Genomic DNA, 14,786 nt, shown 5'->3' on the forward strand with positions numbered 1-14,786 from the left:
CATATGTATGTTTGACTTTTACAGAAATTGCAGCTGATTGGTCAGATCATGCACTCTGGTGGCCAGACAAGAATCAATGGCTGTTGAGATCCCGGTCCACCCTGGACCAGTACGAGGTCCAGGCCGATGCCAAGCTGCTCTTTACCCCGATGCACAAAACTGTCCGACTCCAACTCCCAGATCTCCAGATCCTGGAAATGAGAATGAACTTCTCCAGCAAAGTTTTCGCAGCCATCACATCCCTGTGCAAAGAACTAGGTACTATAAAGCAAGAGTTTTGACCTTACATTGTTTAAATGTCAGCTACCTACACTCAGAACAAGCAAATGATGAATTAATGTCATGTATCTGTATGATGGGAAACTCTCTGCTGTCAGGTTGTTTGGCATTTCTGTGTGTTGTTGCTGCGTGTCATTATCGGAGGGGAGGAGGGGGTATTCAAACATCAGCTGATCCTAACTTGATGCAACAGTTATTGAAACTTGACAGAAGTTCACACAAGCATTGTGTATGTCACCAGCACCCACTGATCAGTGTGGGAAAACTACTCTTCAAGTTTTAAAAATTACTTTTGAATTATGATGCAGACAAAAGTAGAGATAGAAGTCAAAGTCTGCTCTGATAATATTTGTCTCTTTTTAAAGAAGAATGTGTTACAAATATAGGTTGTTACAAACAGGAAAGCTGTTGTTAATTAATCAAACAAAATTCTTCCTTTTTTCTTCAGTATATTTTTAAGGAAGTAGTTGTAATGGTGATGTCTCAAAGTCAAGGCTGTTATTTGATGTGTGAATAGAAATCATTGATTTTTTTTTCTGCATCTTGGTTTTGATTTTCTTGCATGCTTCACAATACACAATTATACAAGATCAAAGGCCAGACGAAATAGGATCATTCCCCCCCCCCCCCCAAAATCACCACAAAATCACAATGCATTTCTATTGATTCTGGAAAGCCAGGACATTATGAAGAGAGAAAAAATTGTGCAATTTTGATGATGAAGTAAGCAATTGCTTGTAATATTAATCCTGTAATGGCCTTGAATACTTGCTAAATAGATAATAGTATTGTAACCAGAGTCGAAAAAAGAGGGCTTAAAATCAATAGAAGTCAGACATGCAGCAAGTATAGAGATAGATTGAAGTGATTGGAGCATGCCATAATATGATGACTAGTTTTCTAAATGAGTAAGGACACTGAAATTACATGGGGAAAAGGCAGTTCTCCCTCCATCTCTGCTGGCAATCAATACACATGATTCACAGTTGTGTTTTGATTTGATTATGATTTGCAATGATGTAATAAGTTAATCAACATTAGTGTCTGGTCTTTAATTGGTCTAGTTAGCAGGGCAGTCCTGTGAGGTGTCTATCAATGTTTGCTCATCAGAATCCCGAATTCCCAGAAGAAGGAACAGCGGGGCTTGAAAACAATTGGGCTCTGTCACGAATTGACAAGTTAATGTTGATCATTGAGCAGATAGATGATCAGGGCTGGCAGCCATGATATTAACTAGGCCCTGACACTTCTGTTGAACAAGCAGGATTCCTGATGCAGCAACAAGCGGCAAGCTTCCTGTTGCTTATGGCTTAAAATTGTGAGACTCGGTAGTCCATGTAAATCACATACATGTAGTACATGTTAAGTGTTCTTGCAACAATTGTCTTCCATCTGTCAAACTGATTGTTACTTCTAAAAGGCTTGATCGACTTTACCTCACCTACCCCATTTTTACATGCATATTGTAATTATCTTGGTCTGCAAAGAATCAAAGTTTTCTTTTAAGTTTTATCCCCTTGAAAATGAGTTGAAACCTTAAATGGGTTTTGCTTTATGTAAATTGTGATAAAATCTCCTTAGCCAATGCTCTGTTATTTCCTGATCAACAAGTTAAATACAGTTGTGATATTACAATGTAATAGTGAATATGTGGAAATTTGATATGCAGTAAAACATGATGATAATGAAACACAGGGTACATGCAATTTAACTCAGTTATAAATGTACTTTATGTACCATATGTTACTGTGTATAATAAAATGAACTTTTCCCATGACAAAAATAAACCTCTCTTTGATCAAGTGAAATATGATGAGCAGAAGTCTTCAGATGACAATTTTTAACAGCTGAATGTTGGGTTGTTTTTTTTTTTTTTCAATTCATTTGATGTTGCTGACATGTCTCAATATATCTTGTATAATGATTTGCTATGAAGATCGATTTGCTATAAGCTTGTCCTTCTTTGCTGAGTTGAATTCTGGCCAGATAAGATTTTCTTGTATATTGAATTGTTTCTTGAATTAAATGATATTTACCATTTATATAACCTCTGAATGTTATCTTACTAAAGAGAGATACTTATGTGTGTATTCAACAGGAATAAGAAACCCAGAAGAACTGTCAGTGATGAAATTCATGGATAAGGATGATTTGAAAAAGAACATTAAAGAACATCTGAATACGAAGAAAAAGCGTGATTCCCTGCATGACCAGATGCCGGCCAGCAATGGTGTCAACCACTCCAACTCAGGAAGTCTGGACCGTCTCAGTCCGTACCCCAACAGGAGTCCTGCCGGTCCATCCCCTAATGTAAGTACATTGCTTGATTTCATTGGTTGATGCTTAGATCACTGTATAGCAAAGATTAAGGATGTTGTCATCAGTTGATCCTTGAATCACTGTATAGCAAATGTTAAGGATGTTGTCATCCTTGAATACCAGAGTGGCAAATGATTCTTATGTCAATATATATAACAATTAAATGTATCCCAGTAGTTGCCTCATGGCATACTGAAAATGGTGTAAAATTAGTTATTTTACGAAATGTTTTTCTATGATTACAATTTTGTTAGAATTAGTATAGTTGTTGAAACGGAACTGGAATTGCTGGATAAGCTTAGATTTTGAATTGTTGGAAGATATATAGTTATAGATAGCTTGGCTAAAGTAAAATCATAAATTTCACAGTGTGAACTCTTTTTTGATACATGAAATATCTTTTTATAAATTTAGAGGATTTTCGTTCCAAAAATGAATAAAATTTGTTAGGATTTAAATCAGGACCCAAGACTGCAAATGTTAAATTTCAGATATAGCACACAATGGCTAAAAGATGAATTTCCCCTAGATAATCTGACATTTGGCATATTTACAGTCTTATGTTAGCACCTCAAAGAATAAACAAATGCAGGTTTTATCTTTTGGAAACCCAATTCATTGAAAGCATCCCAGTAAAAATGCAAGAACGGGAGAAAATGTCCCGATGAACCAAGCACATTCCATCTAGATCTGCAGGTTCTACTGAACACATAACTGCATGCTGAGACTGAAGATAAACCTGCAAAGTTTAATCTAGGGAAGGTCTATCACAGAAGCCGCATTCAATGCTCCTACACCAAGTGTACTATCAGATTTCGCCATGTGCTTACAGAAATGTATCATCTTTTTTATATTTTTTTTATAGAACACATTGGGTCGCTCACCGGGATTTAATTCACCCTCTCCCTACAACACAATGAACGGGACAATGTCCCCAGGATCCATGTACAGCCTGTCCTTTGAGGGAGCTATGGAATCTTCCCTGGCTAATAGCCCACCAATACCCATGAAAGAAGCACTGCAGTATCTCCACAAACCTAAAAATCTTGTAGAAAAAGCTCGTATTAATTATGCGTAAGTATAGCTTAGCAGATGTTGATTATTTTATTACAAACTTACCGGTACACAAGTTACATTTACCTATTGAAAAAGTGAAAGGTCAGGGTCATGTACATGCTTGAATTCTTCTTTACATACTGAGAATACATTGTTCTTTACATATTGAGAATACATTGATTGCAAAAAGACAATCTGAAAAAGAAAAGCTCTAAGTTTCGTGAAACAAATTAATACATTTCGTTATCCAGATTTTTTGTTCTTTGGATTTTGCTGCATTATTATTGACCAAACAGCCCACTCATTTTGGCTTTGACCTGTTGAGTTGTGTAATTGTTTGATTGACACTGGTATCTGACAGACTCCTCTAACACCTGTAGAGGCACTATGGTCATAACATCTCACCTGCTGATGAAAATACTTATATCAAGCAAATTACCGGAAACTCTGATAACTACAAAAATAAGCTGATAAGCTAGAGCTTTACTTCCAGATCACAAATCTAATAATTAAAAGGTCTTGTAAACTCAAAGAGATCCTGTATAAAACAAGCTGTTAATTAAAGATAAAGACACAGCTTTTGAACTGGTTAGCACAGAATTCTGCATCTGTTGGAAAGATACTTATTTTGTTTGAGTTGTCTAAATGTGTTTAAAGGTCAAGGGTCAAGGTCAGGGTTTAAGATGGCTGTTAATATTTCCTGTTTGGTGCTAATGGCAAGTGTTGTAAAGTAGAAGAAGTGGAATCAGTTTTAAAACTTTTTAAGTGGGTCTCATGATAAACATCTGACATGCTCATAAATGGCAATTTAGGAGACGCACTTACACTTGAGTTGGTGTACACAGACATGCATTGTTGGATATTTTACAGCATGAATCACTAAAGCACAAGCTGCATTAGAACAAAATGATACAGGTTAACCTCACTGGTTCCTGACTACAGAGTTTGTTGGGTGTGGGTGTGTTCTATCGAACACGATCTGCTTTTCTTCATTGATCTCCACTTCCGCCTTGACGGATCACTTTTTGTTGTACCAGGTTCTGTAGGCTGTGGTTGATACCTTTTTTTTGTCTACCTGAGTTCAAGTAGTCTTGGTCTCTTTTTCTATATATACATCATCATTCCGTGACCACAGGTGCAGCCTGTGATCACTCCCCCATACTGACCATGTGGTCTGTGGAGGTGATTTACAGTCCGTCTGTGTTTATGTGACGTAAACTAAAGTCAGGGTTGAACCTGTAAGTGGAAGCTTGCCATCTATCTCACCTGCCAGAAAAAAATGACAGTAAACATCAGTGTAAAAATACATGCCCCCTTATATATACTTTTCAATATGTATCTTGTTGTTTACATCAAGCTAGAACAATGTGTACTTCCTCTGTACACCTTGTCACTACATGACAAGGCTTGTTTATTAATGTTTATATTTTTTATTTCTCGCTTTTTCAGGTGGTTAGACTCATCCAGATCCCTGATGGAGCAAGGAGTTCGAGACAATAATTTCCTGCAACTGAAATATAAATTTTATAACTTCTACGATTTGAACCCCAAGGTAAAATTTTTGCACAGCTTTTGTATTATAAACATGTCAGGCCTTCTCGGTTTATAGAATTAAAACCCTGCCAAGGTGGTTAGAATAAAGAGAAGGGGGAGGAAATTCTTAGTATAACAGGATTACACTTACTGGTCTATGTGGTCAGGTTACATAACTTATGGAGTCAAGACATCTGGCACAAGGCCAACTCATGCAACAATAACAAACCTTGTTATTCTTACTTTTAAAAGTAAACAGTTGTAGGTAAATATGCATTAAGGATGTGCGTCAAGATTACGCACAAAGCTTGAAAGTTGTAAAGCTGGAATTTAATGCACCACTTGCTTTCTGATTACCATGAAAGCATAAAAATATGCAGTTCTCTGTCACAGTCTGAAAAGATCCACGCATACAAAAAAGCTGAATGTAAGAAAGCCTAGAAAGGTGGGAAATCTGTAAAGAGACACGTTCTCATTGATATTTTTGCCAGACATTGACAGATTATGGCATTGTGGACCTGTCCTTTTAAGGTACAATAAAGTAAATGACCAATTACGCATCATCATTAGCCCTCACAGCTGTGACCAATCACAGCATAGCCCTTGATGTTCCATTTCCTGTAATGAAGGGTCAGAGAGTATTCTACTCAGCAGTGTTATTATGTAGAGTGCTAAAAGCCACAGCTAAGGGAGAGTGACCCCCACTAATACAGGAAATTTCAAATTTCACAGCATTTATAACAATAATAGAAAATGTTGGCCCTTCAATTGGTACATTATATTACATGTATTATGATCATTCACTCCCCATAATTGGAGTTTAACTTGTTAGCCATACTTAATGATGTGAATATTAACAGCTTGAGAACTGGATGTCCTGAATCCATGAAGGGAGCGGTAGAACCCAAGCTCAGTGTTTTGTTTAATCTACTGGTATTTTATTTATGATAAATTGGCAGTAGATTTTGTCTGGTTGGAGATGACGGATGAGATGATAGGGTGATCAGAACAAGATGAGATAGAGAGGCATTTATGATTCATGCAATTTATGTGGAATCAAGATGGGGAGGCAGATAAGGCTTGAACTGAATCTGGATATGAAAATATTTCTGTATCACCCCCACAGGCAGCCCACATATGAAAACTGGAGCTTTAATTTATCGTTAATGAATCTCCAGAGACTCTCAAACATTAACAATATTTGCTATTAATAAAGGAGGTTAAATTGATAAATGTTTTTAATCCCCCCCCCCTTTAAATCTTGTTGATTTACATCAAATTCTTGTGAAGTGTCTGGTTACAGTTTTTTGATTCATATTAAAGATTGAAATTTATTGAAATGCAGTTAAAAGTCTGAGCTATTTAAAAACCTATACCTATCAAATTTATTCAAACCACAGATATGGACGATACAAAGAGGGATTAAAAAAATCTCCTGTAGGTTTATGGTTCTTGTAATCTGTCTTCCTTTCTAAGGGGAAGTACATGTATTGTGCTGTATTCAACAAGTAATACACACAGAGTGCTTGTTGATGCTGGAGGTCTTTGGATTAGGAATTTTATAACATTCTTGCTTTCCTCTGGAGGAAATCCAGAGTTCAGGTTCTGAACTCTATTAAAGTATAAAGCCTTCCTAATGAACAATACCTGCATCATCTGATGGTTTCTGCCCAATTTATTGTTCTTCTATTATATTTGTATATTCACTTTTTTGCTGGCAGAGTGTTTGTGTGGGTTGAAAGGCAATCTCTCTCAAAAAACATTCTAGGTCAAGTTTACATTTTTTTTAAAGATCTCTTTTAGTCCTTAAGTTTTTATATTCATCAGCCTAAATATGTTTTTTGATTCATTAATCATGATAAGTGAGGCATAATGTAAACACACATAGACTCTGTATTCCCTCTGTAGTTAATTACCAACAGAGCCAGTTTTCATGCAAAAAATCTTTCAGGGTTGGGGAAGAAATGATGGCATTTTAAGTGAAAGAAGTTAGTTAATATCTGTTGTCACCCAGGCTAATGGTTCTTCATTTTTGGAACTTAGAGGGCCTGTTGGAAAGATGTTGTCTGTTATCTTTTAGCATAGGGACATCCTTCTATAGAGAGGGTTGGTAGAGTAAGAATCTGTTTCTTAGAACCTCCTCCTCTCCTGCTTAGAGGGGATTGTAAACAAGAGGCTCGTGGGCATGTGTGCTGAAACATAAATATTTGGGTTGTCTTGGAAACTGACATCAGGTTTGGAATGAGGAGATAAAAAACTTGAGGGATGGGTGATGCAACTGATTGTCAGGGAATCAACAGGAGAGCAGGCCCTTCAAGGAATGTGTTAGCCTGTCAAACTGAGCAGGCAGTCAGCCGCTGATGAAAATTCAAATTTCTCCTGAATTTTCTTCTCCGGATTTATAAGATCCTTACATACTCTGTATCATATGGCCATTGAACTGAAGGGATACACAGCAGGCATTGTATGTAAGCCTGCATAGTCAGCTTCAGAGCAATCCATTTTCAAACTGCATAATTGTATGAAAAGATGCCTCTCCCCTCAAGTCTGTCATTTAGACGATTAAAGGCTGAAAGTAATATGACTGGAAAGGACACTGAACTTTTTTCGTTTAATTCTTGGTCACCGTCTTAACACGAAGGACCTGTAATCTTTGTCAAAGCAAGTTGCATCTCATCCATATCTTACAGTCACAAGAATCCCTCTCCAGTTTTGTTTTTCTGCCAAATTTCTACATTTTTTTGTCATCAGGATATCTATACTCCAGTTAACATGTAAATGTATGCATACATACATGCATCAACAAACAACTTTTTAGCTTTACAGTCATTCTTCATGGCTTTATCTCCTATAATTACTACTTGTAGTCAGCTTTTTCTGAAGATTTTCTTGGGGTCAACTAAAATTCATGTACCTTTTGGGAAATTAGGAGATAAAAAAGTCTTAGCATATTTATTTTTTGTATTGATAGTATGATGCAGTGCGGATTAATCAGATCTATGAACAAGCTAAGTGGAGCCTGATGTCAGAGGAAATTGATTGTACCGAGGAAGAAATGATGATGTTTGCTGCGCTTCAGGTACTGAAACTTTTTATAAAACCTTAAATACAAACACCACACAATTCTATTGAACAAACAATGTTTGCATCTTCATGAGCAAGATGGTAATAGAATCCATGAATCAAATCCACTGGTTATTTTAGTATCGGAAGTTCTTAGAGAGAAATTTTGCAAACAAACTTGACCATTTGCACCGGGGTTAATAGCACTATCATAAACCAAAAACATATAGAGGAGAAAATCTGTTTCCAAATGAAGTGATAGCTTTGTTTTATGGCATATGCAAACAATGAGGCAGATGAAAAAATGCACTTAAAATGTTTCTGCTTGCACACTTCTCAATAACCATGGCAACTGAAAATTTAACAGGTAAGAATGTTAGGCGAGTGATGGCTTGGGAATAAATCAGCCTTGAACAGAGCCAGCTTTTATAGTGAAGAAAATAAATTGTCTTGTAGAAAAATAAATCGCCTTCTGTTGGCTCAAGCAGATGGACTGAAAAACTAATCATTAGGATCCCATCTTCCTCAATTAAGATTTTTGGCTACATGTTGCAAACATCTCTGGCAAAGTTTGGAGATAAACCACATTAGAAAAATCTCTTTAGAAAATAAACAAGTCTGTGAGGTTTTTTATATCATGTTTTATTTTCAGTGTTTCTCATCCAACCTGAAGATATTTTTCTTTGAGTTATGCCTAGGACTTTGAAAGTATTAAAATAGAAAAAAGTTAATGGTAGATGTAAATGTCTTCAAAACTTCCCTTCGATGAAATAGTAAAGCAAGTACTTTTGACTGGTCTGATATTAAGTATAAATATTTGTGAAAGAGGGGCAATTTGTTGGGATGAAAATCTTAACCTAGAATACTAAACAAAAACATCTTTCATCATTTCCCAACAAATTACTTTGCATAGCATAATTTAAATCTCTTTGTCACTTACCTGTACAGCATGGCACAAAAGTTAATCTTTAAAATTATTTCAGCTCTAGTTTTGTTTTTAAAACACCTGGTAAATGTTTTTGTACACTTAGTATACAAGAACACAATTGTACATACATACAGTACAGCTCCCAATTCAAAGGGAGAAAACTCCTTTTTTTTAAATTAACTGTTAAGATTACAAGTCTGCCCAATGTAATTTTCTTTAACAGGTAGGGCATGTCCATCAGTATATGCAAATTTTCTGACTTGGGATTTAATACATTATGTATTAATTTTTTTTTGCCAATCTTTTTAGATTCAGATTCAAATGCAAGTGGGTCAGGCCCAGCCCAGTGACTCGTCCATCATGGACCACAGCACCCCCCATATGGAGGGGGACGACATTGACGCCGACCTGTCCAACCTGGAAGAGTCCCTGCAGGTGGCCAACATCTCCACGTCGGGGGACATAACCTCTGTACCAGAACTGGGCGGCTACGTCAAATGGTTCAAGTAAGCTGTTAACTTTAAAAGTATCTAGTAAACTAGCATAGTAATAAGTACATGTATTTGTTCATTAATGTTAAAAAAAAATATTTATGTTAAAAATCTGTATTGCTCTCTGCAAAATAATCTTATAATCTTATGATAAAATTGATATACAATGAAGTATATTGATGTTTTTCTTTAAACAGACCTAAGAAATTTACTCTGAAGAGCTACAAGAAAGCATGGTGTGTCTGTAAAGATTTGTACATAGCATTCTACAAAAGCCAGGAGGAGGCTAGTGGTAGTCCTACAATGAAGATGACCATCAAAGGTAAAGTCAATCCACCCAGTCAGCTTCCTACAAGGAAATAGAACAGAATCGTGATCATGTATTGTTTTAGTGGGTGGGAGTGAGTGTCTGCAAAAACTTTATCCTGCTGTAATGAGCTTTTACACTTAGTTAGACTGTTGTTAATTACCAAGTGCATTGATTGCATTGTGCATGACTCTCATAGGAAATTTAAAATGTAAAAAAAAGTTTTATCTCGCTTCTATTTCTAGAAAAAAAAACATAGTCTTAAGGTGTGAGGCAATTAAAAGTAAAAAGTTTGTGGATACAACTGATAAAGATTTAATTGTTTGGGTTGGTTAACTCTTGCCAACATGCATTGCTGATGTCTGGTTCTATTTGTGTCAGGCTTTGTAAATGTGGTATTGTTTTCAACTGAAAAGCTGTGTTGAATTTTGGCAAGAGAAGATCATTAAATGCTGTTTTATTTATTCTGCAGGATGTGAAGCCCATCCAGACTTGAACATCTCTCACGGAAAATATGGAATCAAACTTTTTATTCCATCCTCTGAAGGCATGTCTGAATTGTGGCTGAGATTTGACTCGGTAAGAGATGAGACAATCAGGGCCAGTCAGTATATGCAGATTTCTGTATTCAAAGCAAATCAACTTTTATTTCGCACAACTCGGTTAACAACACAATATCACAAATATCATGGTTTTAATAACCTGTCTAAAACAGACTAACTTTTTATTTCTTTGTTGAGTCCATTTTCCCCGAATTTTACTCATATTCAAGGTAATGGTGTTTTAGACAACGTTACATAGTATGTAGTATCTAGGAAATAGGAAAAGCGAGATTGTTTTCAGAAATGGTTCAACAATAATCAATTGTGGGCAGAAAAATTATTTTGAGAAGCTTCCAAGAATTTCTTTAAAAAAGTTTAGAGAAAAATATGTGTTGAAACTTATGTGTTCTGTGAAAAAAAGTCAATGCAGATTCTTAACTTTTTTCTAAACCTGGCTGAGTTTTTATGAAGGAAATTGTAGTTTATTTTAAAGATTTAATTATGACTTGCATGTATGTTAAAATTCAAGGGTATCTGCCATACCATATAAAATAATTTTGCTTTTAAATTACAACAATATTATAAAACAAGTGGTAACTGAATTGGAATCTTTTACAGGAGGACGAGTACTGCAAGTGGATGGCAGCATGTAAACTTGCATCCCAGGGCAAGACAATGGCGGACAGTTCCTACGACATGGAGGTACAGACTCTAATGACCCTCCTGAAGCGACAGACCCCTGCCGATGTCCCTGTCACCCCCATACAGGTGGACATCAAGAACCCCGAGGATTACGTAGCTCCCCGATTCTACAAGAAACTGAAAGGGAAACAGGTCAGTGGTGTCTCACTGTCAGAAATTCTGCAGAATGAGGTTTTAGGTTTTACTTAATTTACTAGGTCTTGTTGTTACAGGTTTTTTTTTTTTAAATGTTCCAGAGTAAAAGCATTGAAATAAACCACAAATTGTTTTTGAACATAGCATTCTTTGAAATAAGGACAGCATTTTTGGTTGTGATTGTCCGTATGAAATTTAAACTTTTGTAACATGGCAACTTAAAATTTGCATGAAACACTTCATGGTGATTTTAACAAATGAAGGCTAATGTTTAGTTATGATGATTCATCAAAGAAAAGTACCAATAAACGAGACTGTTTTACAGCTGGAGAAGAGAATTCTGGAGGCCCACGCCAATGTACAGAATCTACCTCTGATGGAGGCCAAGATGGCCTTTATCAAGGCATGGCAGTCCCTGCCTGACTACGGAATTAGCTACTTCATTGTCAAACAGAAGAATGCTAAGAAAGAGGTAAATATTACTTCTACATATCAGAGTTCTCTGCATGATTTAATAATTGATTAAAATTTTTCAGAGAATTTTAATTGAATAAATTTTTTTAAAACAGCAATTCTTTAATTTTTTATTTGAGTTGTTCTAGATACTCATGAGAATTCAGCGTCTTGTGAAAGCATTTAAATGTTATTGATTTTATTCATTGAAGATAATTTAGAATAGTTATAATATGAATATACAGTTATTCTTCCTTTTTTTCCAGGAACTCTTGGGTGTATCCCCAAACAAGATTATGCGCATGGATTTGAACTCTGGTGATTCCATTAAAACATGGCGCTACGGAAATCTGAGATCATGGCATGTAAATTGGGAGGTGCGCCACGTTATTTTAGAATTCGAAGGAGAGACCCTAACATTTGCCTGTTTAAGTGCGGACTGCAAAGTGGTGCATGAATACATTGGTGGATATATTTTCTTGTCTATGAGATCGTCAGACAAAAACCAAACTCTTAACGAGGAATTATTTCATAAACTGACAGGAGGGTGGGCATAAAGTCCTCGCCGCAAGCTTGTCATTCTGTGATCTGCAATAGTGTGCCTAAACGTGTGGGATACTTTCACTGCTGACAATGTCTATGTAACACTAAATTACATTGGAATAAAAGGAGGGCCTGAAATGAAAAACCAGAACCAGTTGAGCTCAAACCCTGTACACAATAGGATTATGATTTTGTAATTTTCCCTAGCTTTATTTCTATTATTCAAGCAAGCCAGCAGCTGGTTTTCATTACTTGCATTTCTGGTTTACCCCCTCCATTATCATTATCATCGACATCATCTAAGCCATCTCTTCATATTATTTTATGTGTTTTCTTGATGTTTTAGAAATCTCTTTCTGCCCTTTTTGCGACATCATGCCAGAGTGGTGTGTGTTCATTATGTATGCATGAAAAAAGTTATATAGATCATGTGTTCAGTCTATGACTGTCAACAGTTTATTATATTTATCCAATCATATTGCAATTATACTCAATTTTTGTCCAGAAAGTATGTCGCATAAGAATAATATATTCCAGTGAAAAGAACATTGGCACAGAAATAGATCTACAAAATGCCAGCCATCAACCTCATTTTGTGAATGCTTGTACACTATTAATAAGTTAAACAATATTTTATCATTTTAAATAGATAACAAAACCATTTTTTTAAATTTATTTATGAAAGGTGTTTTCTTTGAAATATTTTATGACATAGTAAAACTGAATATGGATTTTATTCCAACAAAACCAATTTTATTTGTGTGTATCAAACTCTGTATATGCATATACTGTTGTTGATATATTAAAGTACTGTACACACCACCAGTTTTACATACGATTTTCTTTGTAATCTCCGATACATAATGAATTTGGTTTTACAACTGACATTTTTTCCTCCTTTATTTACAAATTTAACAGGAATTAGAGTTTAAAACCATTGAGTTTTGATATTCATGTATATATTTAGCACAGGGAAAAGTGGAAACAGGAAATTTCCTAGAGAATTCAACAATGCTTTTTACCCATACACATCATGATAAACATGTGGCTATTACGTGTTTGAGAATATTGTAATCTTCCCTTTCAACTTGTGCTATGTACCAGTAAACATGTTGCTGTATATCTTCTGTCCTCAGAAGAGCATGTTTAATATTGAATTACTGTATTGTCATGAAAGTAAAAAAAAAAAATAAACTGGAAAAAAATTGAGGGCTTTGTAATATTGGAGACAAGTCAAAGAAAGTGAGCGCACAAGATTGTAAATTTGCAGGAATTCTCGACACGAATCAATTGTGATTTAAATGTCTATAACCTCGAAAGGCTATGTCATAATATATTATGTTGAGAGTCGAAGTACATGGCTATTCCGGTTATTAAAAAACTCGCAAGCTTTCAAAAATGACGATGAGAGGTAAACCGATAACTAGTTATATTGAAAATGTTAATGCAAACATATTTTAATGAAGTTATATTGTGTATATCCTTAAAAAAATTAGTAATAAGAAAAGAAAATAGTGTTCATACAGCAGATCTAGAAATCAATAACGACAAATTAAAATATACCGGTATATTATAATTCAACATTATGTTATAATAACAAACATCTAAAACAAAAAAGTTTTATCTTTTTTTTTAAAAAGACCACCAGTTGGATTTGAACCCAAAACACTGCATGTTTGTATTTACTAATCCAGTACGAAACCACTGAGCCATGCGAGACTTGTCAATATGCAATGTAAAGTACTGTTTGGAACAACACTGTCATATCAATGGACTTTGTTTTTTATCCTTCAAAAAATAATTTTAAAAAGTACATAATTAGTCATCTCTGGGTCATCTCTCCATCTTTTTTTAAAAAGCGATTTTTTTAATGTTGAAATGTGTTATCTTTACACGTTTCAAATTTGTGGAGAGAAGACCCAGAGACAACAAAATCATTTAAAAACAGTTGTAAATAAGTAGGATTTTGCATGAATTGCATCATGTTGCTATATTTAGACCCATATTATGGTAAAACCTTTTGCATTACAAATATTTTTCCACTCATTCCACATCCAACAGAAACCAAATAACGGTTATAATTCGAAAAATGTTTAAAATTAATTGATGAAATTTTCACTCTCCTTGTGCGCCCAGATTCCTGCCGAATGTACATCTTAAGCGCCCACTTTCTTTCAAGTGAAAGAAATCTGCTGAGGAACACAAGCGTTAAAGTTTCAACCAGATTATTTGGACTGGGAGAAAAGGATTTTTTATTATCGAGGAATATGGTGTCAAGTATTTTTAAGTTTATTAATTTTAAATATTGGTTAACCATTCTGACTATTCATAGTCACATTTTTCGATGTTCATCCTCAAGTTTGAAATTGGGCATGAACTCCAAAATCTCAAGTGATTTCAATTCAAAATTAAAGTGGAATTTAATGGAAACAAAA

At 35.2% G+C, this 14,786-nt stretch overlaps 1 protein-coding gene across 1 annotated transcript in view; it reads left to right on the forward strand.

The window, feature by feature from the left end:
- Positions 1–13,285, forward strand: part of LOC105348091 (fermitin family homolog 2) — a 19,007-nt gene extending 5,722 nt beyond the window's left edge. Inside the window, exons 3-13 of the mRNA XM_066087606.1 lie at positions 25–258; positions 2,378–2,589; positions 3,464–3,672; positions 5,104–5,206; positions 8,159–8,266; positions 9,488–9,684; positions 9,867–9,991; positions 10,449–10,555; positions 11,137–11,352; positions 11,681–11,827; positions 12,075–13,285. Coding sequence (XP_065943678.1) covers positions 25–258; positions 2,378–2,589; positions 3,464–3,672; positions 5,104–5,206; positions 8,159–8,266; positions 9,488–9,684; positions 9,867–9,991; positions 10,449–10,555; positions 11,137–11,352; positions 11,681–11,827; positions 12,075–12,365 — 1,949 coding nt within the window. The 3' untranslated portion in view covers positions 12,366–13,285. The remainder of the gene's footprint in view (positions 1–24; positions 259–2,377; positions 2,590–3,463; positions 3,673–5,103; positions 5,207–8,158; positions 8,267–9,487; positions 9,685–9,866; positions 9,992–10,448; positions 10,556–11,136; positions 11,353–11,680; positions 11,828–12,074) is intronic.
- The last annotated feature ends 1,501 nt before the right edge of the window (positions 13,286–14,786 follow it).

Source organism: Magallana gigas, chromosome 6, assembly GCF_963853765.1.
Source record: "Magallana gigas chromosome 6, xbMagGiga1.1, whole genome shotgun sequence".
In the NCBI taxonomy this organism is placed as follows: Eukaryota; Metazoa; Mollusca; class Bivalvia; order Ostreida; family Ostreidae; genus Magallana; species Magallana gigas.